The following is a 14,195-nucleotide window of genomic DNA, read 5'->3' as shown; positions in this document are numbered from 1 at the left end:
TTTTTTTTTTTTGGTGGCATGCCACTTGAGCGGCGCCCCAGCGACAGCCACAACAACAGCAATAACAAAAAACAAAAAATAGACGCCACAAATTTGGGTTAGATTTGGCATCTTTACAGATTCGACATGGCTTTTGGCACTGTTGCGGGGGCTGCCACCAAGTGGATGGCTCGAGTCTGCAGCAGCAGCTGCTGCCAAAGAATTAGAATACTGAAGCTCTCGCTACTCTCGTAATTCAATCTGAGATATACACACACAATTTTTTGATCTGACAGACAGGCAACAATGTTTAACAATTGTTTAACATTCGCACACAGTAGCTAACAAGTTTAGGGTTTCAAGTTGAGGTCTACAGGGTCGTCAGAGTCGCGTCAGAGTCGCTTCAGTGTCGGGCATTCCAAGCAAACGTGTTGATTAAATGTCCCTCATCTGATGCCGTTTCACACCAGACACGGAGACCTTCAAACCGAAGCCGAACCTGAACCTCGCACTAGAATTTGCTAACGTTTAGCCTTTTACGAACTTACCCATATCATTTAGGATATTATCAGCTACCAAGCAGTTGTTCTAACTAGTTACTAGTTCTTTTCATTTATGCAGCTTTCACAATCTGTTGCAGCTCTATTTGATCTATTATGAGAATTCTAGTCGGGAACCTTCAGGTCTTTCCAGAATATCTTTCAGCTTTTGCATTATTACCGAAGCGTTGGGGGTAACATATTAAATAAATTTAAATTTATTTTATTAAATTAGAGAATAAAACAAAAACAAGCAGCATGAAGGTCGGCACTCGAAAAAAAAAACGCAAACCTTTAATGCAGTTCAGTGAAGATGGACGCAGACATAATTCTTGGTTATTCTCTCAAAAGCGGCGATCGTAACGTCTGAAACTCGGAGCTTGGCTAAGTCCAACTCATTTAATTGAAATTCTTGAACCAGACTTACAACTTTGTAATAGCACAATGCTCGGAAAGCTGCTTGGGGCAACGGAGGCACGTTCGTAAATCATGTGAATATATAATTAACTATACCGAAAAATTACATTCTAAAAGCAGTAAAACAACAATAAAACACAATTTAGTGTCACATAAAATAACAAAAATAAAAAAAACACACACACACACAGCTTCCACGGCACATCCCACCGAGCAGAGGCAGCCCGCCCCAGCGCATTGTAAACCACCTTGCAACCGCTGCAACGCGGATCACGTTGGCTGCAACGTTGCCATCAAATTGTAACAATTTTTCACCTGTCGTCTGTGTTAAGCCGGAGCTGCACGTGATTATTATTACATCAGAGGGAGAAACATAAATTTTAGCCTGCGAATCGTGATGCGACTTTGTAGCCCACCAGGGCAACAGCTATGCGTTATGTTACAACACATATTCCCGACTTCCAGCTCCCAACTCGCATCTTCCAGCGGCCACTTTCCTGCAACATCTTCAAGGAAGCGACAAGCTTGCGTTTGATTTATGCCTCAAAATCAATTCTGTTTACAGTAAAATCATTACAAAATCAAAATTAAATAAGTCAGGTTGATCTAGTGGGGATTGACCTACTAGAAGATACCCCGCACTCAACGTTTGATATCCATCGTATACGAAAGATAGTATTTATTCGAAGTCAAACAGAAGCAACTGGCAAATTGTGCTGATCATAAATGTGTGTGAATACTTTATGGGTGCAGAATTGCCTTCGTTAAGCTATTGAGCGGAAATGCCTACACCAAATTACAGGGTATACAAATACCATTGTAATGGGCTGCCGCTTCTCTCTGCTACTATGGGCCGAATATGTCTGCTGTGCAAAAGGCATCAAAATGGTAGTAAAGCCTTAAGCCACATCGAATTTGGCCAAAAACTAACGATTGCACATTAACACACATTACATCGAATAGTTATAAATATATATATATATATGTTATATTTGGCAACGTATCCGATTTCAAGGCTAACAAACTGCGAGCTGTTATCGAATTTAGCAACTGAAATGAAATTAGAGCCAAAACTAATCGGTTTAAAGTATCTGCCAGATACATGCGGCCGTGCCTTGCGAGTGAGTTGGCGCTCCACACTTAAGGCCAAACAATTAATTTTGTGCAACAATTGCCATACCATACGCCATATGCCAACAGATGAGGGCGACCGATCTCCGACGGAGCACACAATTCAATTTAAATCGATTTGATGCTATTGCTCCACAGAAAGAAAGGCGACTGCCAAACGGCTGGGCAAGGTTTATGCGCCGCCAGAATTCGGGAATTATTATTATTTTTTAAAACAAAAACAGATGAGATATATTATATTGTTTTGTAATCTGTGCTGGGACAATAAACAAATTGCTTTGCAAGGATATTATACAGCTTGACAGGATTGTTTGTCAAGCAATATTTATTACATTAAAGTTTGTTTATTTAAGCTAATTTATGAAGATTTGTGGAAGAAACATTTATATTGTACTTTATACAATATATTCCTATAAGGTATATATATCCTTAACCATCTGCCTGTCCCTTCGTTTTTGGGTATTATTTCTCGTATTCCTTTATTTCCTTCATTTTTAAACTCTTTTAATACTTTGGCTCTTCATAAAATAAGTTTATTTTATTATCACAATATTTTAATTGAAAATATTTAATATAAGTTTTCAATAATTTTTTGAGGCAAAAACAAATGCAAACCGTTTATGAGCACATCACAATTAATTATTTATCGTGTAAACACACATTTGCAGCTTTTAACAATGCCCGGCAGCAGTTTTTGGCATGTCTAAAGCGACAACACTTGGACTTTCAACATTTGCCAGCTCATTATGGTATATGGTGCGGCATTCTATGGGGGGTAAAATTGGCAATTGGATGGATGGAAGGATGTGCCTTGACATTTGCCCACGCCAGCTGATAATGATTGATCGGCGTCGGCTGCAAATTGGTTTCGTGATAAACCCAACCTCGCCGCGATCCAAGCCAGTTGACTGGACCGTGTTGCTCCACAAGCGGTCGCAGCTGATCTCAGCTGATCATCGGGCGATTATGGTCTACCATATGCAAATGACACGAATCTTCAACTGTTGCGCGTCTCTCACAATAGTTTTGCAGGCACTGTTAATGCGCATAACGAGACGTGTTCTATTAGGTAAAAGTCGGATTCAACTTCAGCTCGACCCACTGGCTCACTGGCTCACTGGCTTACTGGCTCGCTGGCTGCTGACGCAATCTTGTGCACAGCTCTTGCACAATCATTAAATTTGGAGGAAAAATCGAAAGTGTTTTTCACAACAACAATAACAAAAAAACTATGCGGGGCATGAACTCTTTCAGCTGAGGCACAGCAGATTCCATTACAGAAACCAACCAAGTCAAATATGAATACATTCTTTGCTTAATTATGATTTGTTAATTGTTTTACGAACAATTGCATACGAAATTGAGCCCGCACCTCATGCTGTTTGAATACCGTGGGGCAAAAATTAAATAAAATTAAGAATTGGCTGCGAAAATTCTAAAAGTTAACGAATCAGACAATACGAAAAACTGCACCATAATTAATAACAAATTTGAATATTTGCAATTTATGCAGATGTTCGACAACAAATAAACACATAAATAAAATTGCTCCAATAGGTAGATCTAGATTTAAGTCAAGGCTGTAAACCGAATCAGGTATTTCATATTAACTTTCATATTGAACCACCGAACCGAACCAAGATATAAATTTCTTCCAAAAATGTTTTGCTCAAAATAAAAACACTTTTGAAGGAGACCTTTTAATTACGTGAATTAGTTTATATTTTTGCATAAAGATATTTTATGTGGAGCAAGCAAATATGCAATAAAAATTTTATAGTTCCATAAAAATATGAAAAATATATGAAGTCACGAGGCTAATGAATCTGGAACCCTAAACTAAATTTTACCTTTTGAACGCTTCTCTGCTTTTCACTAAAAACTGGGAAAATCCCCTAGTTTTATAAAGATCGGACAACAAATACCGATCCAATCTCTGTAAGCTCTAAGCCAAAGGGTCACAAGGATATGTATTTGTCTGCGTGCCGATAAAGTCTTTCGCACTTCTTACCTCTTATATTATACTTATCATTTTCATTTGGAATATATAATCGTATACCACAGTGCATGGGATATGAAGTTCAATTGAAGTAGATAACGAAAAAATGTGTGGCCTATGACTTCTTGTTGACTTGTTCGCTGTCGTTTTCAATGTCAATTTGTTAAGGATGAGGCCGTTGTGGTTATGGTTAGCATCGTAACCTTTTCTTAAGTAACTACATTGAAAGGTTGGAGCTGAAGAATGAGGCGAGTGCTCGTATTCGGATTGGCAGATCTTTTGTCTGGCGTCGTCAAGGCGGAAGTGGTTGATGCCAGAGCCAGAGCCAGTGCGCAGAGCGCAGAGCAAAGTGTTTATCAATATATTAATGACTGACGCAAGTATCGTAATAATTATTTATACATCTGTGCTTGTGCATGAGCATATGTTGATTTGTTTTGGAATCTTCGATATGGATGTGGGTAGGCCGTTAAATGCCAATCAAAAACTCGAGCTCTGGCTGTTGTGCGTGTGTGTGTGTGTTTGTGTATGTGTGTGACAAGTAGGATGTGTACAAAGCTCCGGCTTGGAGTTCAAGTTATTCTCACAAGTGGCTTCAAGTTGCGAGCGCAAACACATGAGCGTCTGAGTACGTGTTTGGGCAAGCGGATTAGCCAGTCTCGGTGCGGATTCGTTGGGGCAGACCATGCAACTGCGGTTACTCGAAAGAACTTGCCAGCCTGGCCGAGACAATGGACCATTCATTGAACTGCAGCCTAACAAATTGCCGGCCCAAAGGCGAAATTCAATTAGGCTTAACCGACGCAACACGCAGCACCTTCTAATGTTGCGGCTTCCTCGGCCTCTGCTCTTGCAACATCGGCATCAGACTGCAACAAAAGGCAGCCCAAAACATAATCATTTCAATTTAGCCAACCTGACTGCCTTACATTGCCTTGGCTGGCACTTCTTGCCGGAGCGCCCCTCATTGACATTTTTGTTGTTGTTTTTTTTTTTTCGAGTGGGAACTATTTTTATGAGTAGCTGGGCCATAAATAAATCTAGGACGCTTGCAGCGCCCGCAAATTGCAGTGCATTGTCACACCAATGGCTTTCAAACTGTGTGTGTGTGTTTTTTTCTGTTTTTTTTAAGTGGCACATCAATCATCGCCGACAACTGACGGATGCGCTACCCAAATAGTCGACTTAACCAAAACTGTTCTGGCTTTCAATTTGAATTGATGTACACATTTTAATTATCGATGCCGAGCACTTTGCCAGCCAACTAATTTCGCAGTTGCATTCTGCCAGAGTACATGTAATTACTTTATGGAGTGCATTTATGATTTGGCTGACGGCTCGATGCGGCTTCAAATGCCATAGGTCCAGGCTCTCAAGTCGAGCAGCTTTTACTCTGATTCTGCCAAAAGGCAGCAGCGACCTTCGAGCGGCTGAAGAATGCCGTCAGAATGCGCACATCAGCCGAAACTCTCAAAAACAGCATCCATATAACATAAAGTCAGCTTTATGCCATGATTTCAAAGTACACGTTCATGTTGCTGTTGCTTAAGCCAAATTGTGCCTCGACTACACATAAGAGTTATGAGAAAAATACATTTTATTTCTTGCTTCAAAAAGAATTAACAATAAACGTTTTTTTTTTTTACAAGTTTAAAAGAACAATCTTAATACAATTATCTCTGTGAACCGCACAAATTAGTTTTGCCGAAAGGAATACAAAAAGAATTCTTGACGTGAATGATTCATAAAGAGATTTATGTAAGCACAAAAATTAAAATTAGTTATTCACCCAAAGTCAGTTTTTTTTCTCTTTAATTACACACAAAAATATCTTTCATATCAATTATCAGCAACCATGTCATTCGATTAGTTCATCTGTTTAATAAAAAAATAAGCACGTGGATCTCAAAGATCTAAATTTGGATTAGAAGTCTTTAATACCATATGCAGATAATATTTAATTTTATATATTTAAAGTTTCCGCCCACCAAGCGAACAAATGTGTGAAAAACTGTTGTATGAACTCTTTTTATACCCTTGTAGCTAATTGAATTTTGCTCAACATATGTTTTACCAAATTAACTATATACATTCTTGATCAGCATCGGCTGACTATATCGTATAGCTCTGTAGTAAGAATCGTAGGAAAATTATGTTAATATCAGTTAGAGTTTAAACTAGTTACAGGGTAGCTTAGAGTCGATCTTAGAATTATAGCTGCAGCCTTCTATTTGGTTAGACTTGTCCAATTGTAAAATGCCCTTGACTAATGCCGCATTTACTGCCCCCCTCCCCCACACACACACATAGTTACCGCTGCCCTCCCGCTGTCAACGAATCATCATAATCATCATCCATATTGAAGTGCGCCGCAATTTACATGGAAATGCCTTAATTGATTTAAAGCTCGCCGTGCGGGCAGTGCATCCAAAATTATAGTAGTTTAATATAAATTATACGTTCCACTCGTCTGCGTTCTAGGTTACAAAACAAACACTACAAGCCACACACACACACAGACACACACACCTGATCTCAAGGTGACCTCTCTAAATACAAACAGAAATTACAATTTGGATGTCTCTTCAGCTCGGAGTTGGCGGGGGGGAGGGCAGCTTCAGGCACGTTCAATGTAAATTAGCCGGCAAAATGCGTTATTTGTTTTTTTTTTTTCTAAAGAAATATGCAGGAAATTAAATGATATTTTGATGTGCTCGAAAATGATTAGACAAATGTTTGCATTTGCTATTGAATCCGATTTTGTTTGGAGCTTAATTGTTGTGTTTTGTTTTTTGGATTCGTCTTAATATGCATTTTATTGCTCTGTGCTGTGTTTTTTTTTTTAATGTTATAGTTTTGGCATGTTTGCCGTGTTAATTTTGTAATTATAAAATTTGTTTAAAGCTTTTTAGGCAGATTTTGGCCATTAACAAGGCCGGGCTATTACTTGCAATTTCAGCGATTTCTGCAGTTCAGCATTGATGGTTTATATATTCACGTATAGCACATTTTGATGGCTTTTGGCCTTTTCTAAGCATTTAACAAATGAGCCTTGAGCCGGTCAGTCATTATTTGTTTTATTGGTCTCCTTCAAACGCATTCGTCATGTTAAAGTTCTGCCAAAATGCAAATAGTTATTGTTATTTTCATATCTGGGTCTGCAGCTCAGTCGAAGCGTACAATCAGCTTCGCATAAACAGGGCGCGCTGCTGTACAGCTCATTATTATTATCTCGTTACTATCAAAATGGACCTTAACATTAAAATGTGAAAGTCTGACAGGCGGCTCGTGCCGACAACAACAGCAGCAAAATTTTTGGTAAAATGTCAATAATGATATTTACGCATTCACATTAAACAATGGCAAGGCAAAATAATCAAAGCGAACGCAATTTGCAACTCAACGGCATTTAAAGTATTTGCAGATCGTGATAAATGTTACGCCCACTGTCTGAAAAAATATGGCAATAATATTGCTGTACAATGGTCTTTTTTTTTTTTAATTTGTTACAATTGCCGAAGTGCTCGTTAGGTTTCTTTGTTTTTCCTCTTATTTATTTTTTAATTATTTTTGTTTTATGCAATTTAAATTTTGCCATAAATTGGCTAATAAATAAAAAACAAATGACCTTCAGCGGCCATTTCCACACCTAACTCCTATGCATAGTCTAAGCAATTATACTTTTACTTAACATCATAATTCTAATCAAGATGTGGAATGTGTGCAAGCCGATATATCTCTTGAGCTGTATTTCAAACCATTTCTGGCAAAAAATTGCATTAGTCTCGATATGATTCACATCAAAATCCAGCCATAAACATGTTTATTAGCATCTTGATCAACTTGCTTTGGTTGACTCCAAGCCAACATTTTTTGCAACATTCTAACATTCACATAACAAACCTAATCCCATTTCGTCACCTGATCATATTTTTGCATATCTCTCCCAGCCCAGCGGAGTGCAGCTCATTAAAAATTTTCAAGTAGCTGACAGGCCAACAAAACGCAAACAGTTCCCACGCCCACACATAAAGCTCGACTAAAATAAGTTAATTTCTTGTCAAATTGCAGAGCAAAAAAAAAGTTACAGACAAAATATAATTATTTTTTTTTTAATATAAGCCTTTTTGTTTTTGTCTTTAGCAACACATTTGTAAAACGTAAGCGCAAGTTCGCGCCTTCAGTCTTTCGTTTCAGCCGCGCTACTGCGACTGCGGCTGCTACTCCCGCTGCTGCTGCTGCTGTGGTGACTGCCACACGACTGACTCGGCCAGAGCCGAAGCACAGAAGATGCGTGGAGCACAGTCAACCGGTGGCAGCTCCAGTTCCGCTCACCTGCGGCCCTCGCTCAGATGAACAGCCGCATGACTAATCCCATTACAAATAAGTGTTTTTGCTATTACATGACAACAACAACAACAACAACAACAGCAGCACAAATGTTTATGGCATAGGGGCATGGGCTTGGGTTTGCGACCTGGGCAAGCATATGCAGCCCAGGAGCGTATTATTCCCGCGCTGCTCGTTTAGTTGAATGTGCGGCGCTCATCTTCGCTTCAGCCAAGTCGTCAAATGTGTGTTTGGCGCTTCAATTGAAAACTAACTAGTTTACTATAACACTAAAGCGTCCGCTTTGCTGTGGGATCTGCTCACGAGGCAGCGCGGAGAGCACTCGATGCTGTTGCCATTGTTGTTGCTGATGTTGCTTTGCATTATTTTGTAATGTTTTTTTGTTTTTTTGTGTGTTGCTTTGCATTGCTACTTACTTTGCGCTCTTTGAAACTCTAAACAAAAAATTGAAATGAGAAAAACATAAAAAAAAAAAGATACGAAAATTTGGCGCGCTATTTTTTTGTGTTGCTTCTGCTAGCGACGTCGACTGCGACTGCGACTGCGACAGCGACTGCGGCAGCAACAGCGAATGCTGCACATTTCAAATATAAATACTGGCCTACGAAATTGTTTCAGTATCACAATCAAGTCAACCATCTTCGCAAGAAGAACACCAAACACAAATCCCAGTTAAATCTCAGCTACCAGAGCCGAGTTTGCAGTAAAAAGTTTCGTGTGTGTTTTGTACCAAAACCAAGCAAGTGACTACACAAAATGAAGGTATAGAACAAATTACAATAAAACGCGTCCACATTCATTTCCAATATGCCAAGCATATGGACTATCTATCAGTGCAAAGTGGTGTGAATGGTCCTGCCAAAGGGACTGCAACGGAGCAACGAGTGCGAACAGATCGAGGAACGTGCTCAGATTTAGGGAACAAACGTTAGACTTTGTAAAAATGAATGTTACTTATGGCTGCTCTCCAATTCTTCCAATTTTAGTTCAATTGTGCTACTGTTAAACTTTGGGATTCTTAGCTAAAATACAATAGTTACATTTATTTAGGAATTTTAAAATTACAAAAAAAAACTATGCAAAAAAGGAGTCAAGTTCAAAATGACAATTAATCAATTAATAATTTAACAGCTCGTTCGCATAAATTTAGCACATTTGAATAAATATGGCTTTGCAGCAAACGAAATTCGACACGAACTTGAAGCGGCTTCTGTTTAAATCGTATGCGTAGATGGGCGCCTCTCTTATAAATAAATTAGTAAAACAGTTTAACAGCCACTTAGGGTATATAGAAAAGGTATTAGTAGCTGTTGGTGGCAACGCAGTTGCTTGTCCGTGTTGCAATGCATAAATTAAAAGACTTGTACTGAGACCATGCCCAAATTTGGAGTGCAGCAGAGATGAGCAAGGGACGATTAAAAACAAACAGCGACTGGCAAAAGCAACAAAACAATATAAGATATTTTGCTGCTTCTAGTATTTGAAAAGCCAATGAGGCATGAAAGTCAGTGAAGGTCTTGCGCTCGCACTAAAAATAATTTGGATAAGAAAAATGTTGCACAATTTGTGCGCCAAGCGCCAAGCGCCAAGCAATCGGAAAGCAATCTTCTAGTTCCTTTTAAGCCAAAAAATGCACGTTTGTTGCCTAAGTCTTTAGTTTTGTCGCATGTCACATTAAGCTGCCTGCTATAGCACTCCGGCTGGTCCTATACTCAACATGACAGCTCACCTGAGCGCTGGCCCTTCACAATTTGTGCGCGAAAAAGAAGCCAAGCGCTAAGTAATCTGAAAAGCAATCTTCAAGTTCTTTTAAGCCAAAAACGCACGTTTGTTGCCTAAGTCTTTAGTTTTGTCGCATGTGACATTAAGCTGCCTGCTATAGCAGTCCGTCTGGTCGTATACTTAACATGCCAAGTCACCCGAGAGCGGGCCCTTCACTTCGGCATTTAGCTGATCAGCCAGTGTCATCCATCGGCGACCCAATTTCCACAAATTTGCATATTACACGCCTAAACGCCAAAACAAAGCATAATTATTATTATTATTAACAATGTGCATGGGCAATTGCTCAAATGGAGTAGTGCATAGCTAATTATGATTATGATATTTTAATGAGATTCTTAGAAAAGGGCGAGAAAAACAAATGGAAACAGTAGACAATAAACTGTAGTTCAGGTATATATGCTATATATATATATAATTTGTTCATGGGATCGAAGATGTGGCTTGTAAGACGGAACACTTAGTTGCTGTCGACATCACCTTGTGGCATCTTGATGTTGGCATCGACCGATCGATACGCCATCTGATGAATCTTGAACCCATATAATCTAGGAGGGAGCGATAAATAGGCGCTATTTTTGCCAGTTTAATTGAAATTGAACAGTAGCACAAACCTTGGCACAAACCTCTGCTTGGTGCGTTTGGGACGCACTTCGGGCTTGACCATGAAGAGCATGTGGGGGAAGCCGGTGCCAAAGAAGGCGCCATCTATGGCCGCATGCCGCGCCGATTTGGGCACATAGACATCGTTGCACTTGGGGCAAAAGATGCGCACCATATCCTCGCCGGGATTATCGCTCAGGCCGATGGGCAACACTGGCTGGCGCTGACAGAAAACACGCGGACATATGCCAAAGGCGCTTTTCTGATACTTCTCCAACATGAGCTCAATGCCGCGATTCGTCAATATGAATCGTGCGTGAATGAGCCCGTATAGCTTCTCGGCGCACTGCTCCAGCTCAATTTCGGGCGGCGCATCCGAGCCAGAGCCCGTGTCCAGATCCAGTATAACTTCCAGGGCGCGTCGATAGTTGCTCACATTCGAGTCGAGAAAATTTAGATTGAACTTATCGTGAATGTAGTCCTCGTCTATTGCACAGAAGAACTCGTTGCCGCGCTGCTTGCAGAACCAGGGTATCCAGGCGCCCTCATCCGAATCGGTCATGGTTACCAAATAAAACGGTTTCCAAATACTAATACGAATAACTAACTGATAATATAATAAACAACTTAATTTGGTTGACTGCAATCTCCAAGCTTGCTCCGCCTCCTACTCAAATGTTCAATTGCTTCAATCCCATTTTCCATTTCCATTCGCAGTGCTTTACAACGATCGCGCTGCTCGTCTGCCTTGCCGCCTGGACGCAAGCGGAGCCACCAGTGCCCCAGAACCAGTATCTGCCGCCCAATCAGTCGCCGCAGGCGCCGTCAAACAACTATCTGCCGCCCACACAGAGCTATCAGTCGCCCGCCAACAACTACTTGCCTCCCCAGCGTGGCGGCCAGGCTGGTGGCGCGGCGCCCAGCAACAGCTACGGCGCGCCCCTGCCCCAGAGCCAGTATGGCGCACCAGCCTTGACCGGAGCGATCTTTAAGGGACAGAATGGCGGCGGTGCCGGCGGCTATGGCAGCGGCGGCAACGGCGGCAGCGGCTATGGTCAGCGCGACGAGGAGCAGTACGGCCCGGCGAAGTATGAGTTCAAATACGATGTGCAGGATTACGAGTCCGGCAACGACTTTGGCCATATGGAATCGCGTGACGGTGACCTGGCCATCGGTCGCTACTACGTGCTGCTGCCCGACGGACGCAAGCAGATCGTCGAATACGAGGCCGATCAAAATGGTTACCGTCCAACCATTCGTTACGAGCAGGTGGGCAACGGCAACGGCAACGGCAATGGCAATGGACGCAACGGCGGCGGCTACGACAGCAATGCGCAGCAGGGCAAATTCAATGGCTATCAGTAAGGAGAGTGCCAGTAAGGCGTTACCTTCTAGTGTTTCGACCCCGTTAACTAGACTTGTCTATCGTGTTGTTGTTTATATTGTTTTTCTATCGCCAACCGAGCTGAGTATTAATAGCATCTGCTGCCGGTGCAGCGATCACAGTTTGACATGCACTGGCTTGTCATCTCTACTGTCACCCTACCGCTGTCCCATTTTAGTGGAACGCCGCCATTTTGCCATAGCCAGGCGCGTTCCATTTTCCACTGTTCCACTGTTTCACTGTTCCGCCTATGCCTCGTGTTCCCTGTATTATGCCGTTTGTTTTGTTAAGCGCCTTCATTTTGTGTTGTTCCACACAGTTGCGGACACACACACACACACACACACACACACAGACACACACACACATACATGCATACATATTGTGACCATCACACGCATTCATACATACATATACATATACATAAGCATTGTATTTAATTTTAATGAATTCCGATGCAAAATGCATTGGAGCCAAACTCTTTAAATGGAAAATTGTGTACGAAGACATATGAGATTTTTTGTGTATAATGATAATGATAATGAATAAAGAAGCATTTTTGTATAAAACAAAGTAATGAAAAAATAGAGCATCAAGTTTTATTAATAGCACATTAATTTGACAAAAAGTGAAAGCTGTTCACTTTATCGTTGCCAAAAACTGAGAATATTTACTTGAGCACGCGCTCCAATTGCCCCTGACTATTATATTTATAAATCGGATCCTGCAACTCACCCACCGAGGAGTATCTCAGCTGTGCCGTGAAGCCAGCGCCAGCAGCATCCTCTGCATTCTTCACAGTCCGATATTGAACACGTTGCAGTTTGTTATCGGAGGAAACTATATAATAACGGCCCTCCTCTATTCTGGACTGCAAATCGGTGGACGGTGCGGGGTTTTCCTCATCAGGATAGTCTATTCTAAAGCTGCCATCAACTGGGGCTCCGTATTGGGCTGCCGGACTTGGCAGCTGATTCGCCTGTCGCTCCCTCTCCAATATATCTCCTTGGTTGGGTACTGCGGCATTTGGTGGCAAGTAATTGGAATTTGCCTGGGCTGCATTAAAGGCGCCAGCGTGCTCAACGCGTTCTCTGCTGATCTCAAAGCTGGAGCCCACTGGCGGCAGATTCTGGCTGGGCAAATTGAATGGCACACGTGGACGCCAGCCTGCCGGCGCATATGGAGCTCTCGCAGTTGACTCGGCATGGCTGCCAGCAATGGTGGCGATAAGTAGTATTACCTTGAATGATAAAAAGTATTAGCTCTCTCTCTCTCTCGGGAGACTTTCGGCAAATGCAACTCACCTTTAGCAGCATTTTGTTCAAAGCTTTGAGGCCCAACTGCAATACAAGTCTTTGGGCTCACGCACTTTTATATCAAAATTATTAAACATATGCAGCAAATAATTGGCATGCCCTGCACGTAACTCCCTCCCTCGTTTGACACACATAGGCCACATCTGTTGCATCTCGGTTCCAAGAGTCACGTAATCCATCAAAAATAAAGCACAACGATTCGCATGCTTGCTGACCTTGAAATCGGATGAGCACATATTTGGCAAAGATTCAAATATGTCCAATACGGTTTGTTACGTCAGTTACGTCTAACTGTTAACATTTACACAATGTTCCCCCAAAATAGTCAAGTTCAAAGCTGCACTAAGTAGAATATATATACAATTAGTTGGTAATTGCTTACTTTTAATTTATCATACATAGATGACAGCAAATAAATACCTTCTTTAACGGAAGCACACCTTCGTGAAGCTAAGTAGCAAAGTACTTCAGGTGTCTGATCAGGGTCTTATAAAATATATCTAACAGCAGGTGGCGACAAAAGAATTGTGATGCGATGCGCTTGTTTTGCATTAAATTAACTTAACAAAATCATAAATTATTTGTGCTAGCCTTTGATTAATGATTAACCGAAATATATACATATATGTTAGATATATGAAGCAGGGTTGCAAATGTACATCAAATTGTCGTAGAAATTACAATTTTAAGGAAAT

At 41.1% G+C, this 14,195-nt stretch overlaps 3 protein-coding genes across 3 annotated transcripts; 1 reads left to right on the top strand and 2 right to left on the bottom strand.

The window, feature by feature from the left end:
• The first annotated feature begins 9,020 nt into the window (after positions 1-9,020).
• Cpr56F (Cuticular protein 56F) lies at positions 9,021-12,763 on the top strand. Its single transcript, XM_002049797.4, has 2 exons — positions 9,021-9,177; positions 11,518-12,763. The coding sequence occupies exons 1-2, from the start codon at positions 9,172-9,174 to the stop codon at positions 12,163-12,165; spliced, it is 654 nt and encodes a 217-aa protein (XP_002049833.2). The 5' UTR covers positions 9,021-9,171; the 3' UTR covers positions 12,166-12,763.
• CkIIbeta2 (Casein kinase II beta2 subunit) lies at positions 10,564-11,451 on the bottom strand. Its single transcript, XM_002049796.4, has 2 exons — positions 10,812-11,451; positions 10,564-10,745 (listed from the first exon to the last, which is right to left on the bottom strand). Exons 1-2 carry the CDS (start codon positions 11,360-11,362, stop codon positions 10,658-10,660), a joined length of 639 nt encoding a protein of 212 aa, XP_002049832.1. The 5' UTR covers positions 11,363-11,451; the 3' UTR covers positions 10,564-10,657.
• LOC6626770 (uncharacterized) lies at positions 12,762-13,628 on the bottom strand. Its single transcript, XM_002049798.4, has 2 exons — positions 13,489-13,628; positions 12,762-13,424 (listed from the first exon to the last, which is right to left on the bottom strand). Exons 1-2 carry the CDS (start codon positions 13,498-13,500, stop codon positions 12,855-12,857), a joined length of 582 nt encoding a protein of 193 aa, XP_002049834.1. The 5' UTR covers positions 13,501-13,628; the 3' UTR covers positions 12,762-12,854.
• Positions 13,629-14,195: the final 567 nt, after the last annotated feature.

The sequence above is a fragment of the Drosophila virilis genome, chromosome 5 (assembly GCF_030788295.1).
Source record: "Drosophila virilis strain 15010-1051.87 chromosome 5, Dvir_AGI_RSII-ME, whole genome shotgun sequence".
NCBI classification, from domain to species: Eukaryota; Metazoa; Arthropoda; class Insecta; order Diptera; family Drosophilidae; genus Drosophila; species Drosophila virilis.
Note: the sequence above shows the minus strand (reverse complement) of the source record. Positions and strands in the feature narration are given on the sequence as shown.

What these genes read in the sequence shown, in the direction of transcription:
- CkIIbeta2 (XM_002049796.4), bottom strand. Translation starts at nt 11,362, where the DNA reads ATGACCGATTCGGATGAGGGCGCCTGGATACCCTGGTTCTGCAAGCAG. An exon ending in AAGCAGAGGTTTGTGCCAAG is followed by an intron (nt 10,746 to 10,811) that starts GTTTGTGCTACT and finishes GCTCCCTCCTAG; the next exon opens with ATTATATGGGTTCAAGATTC.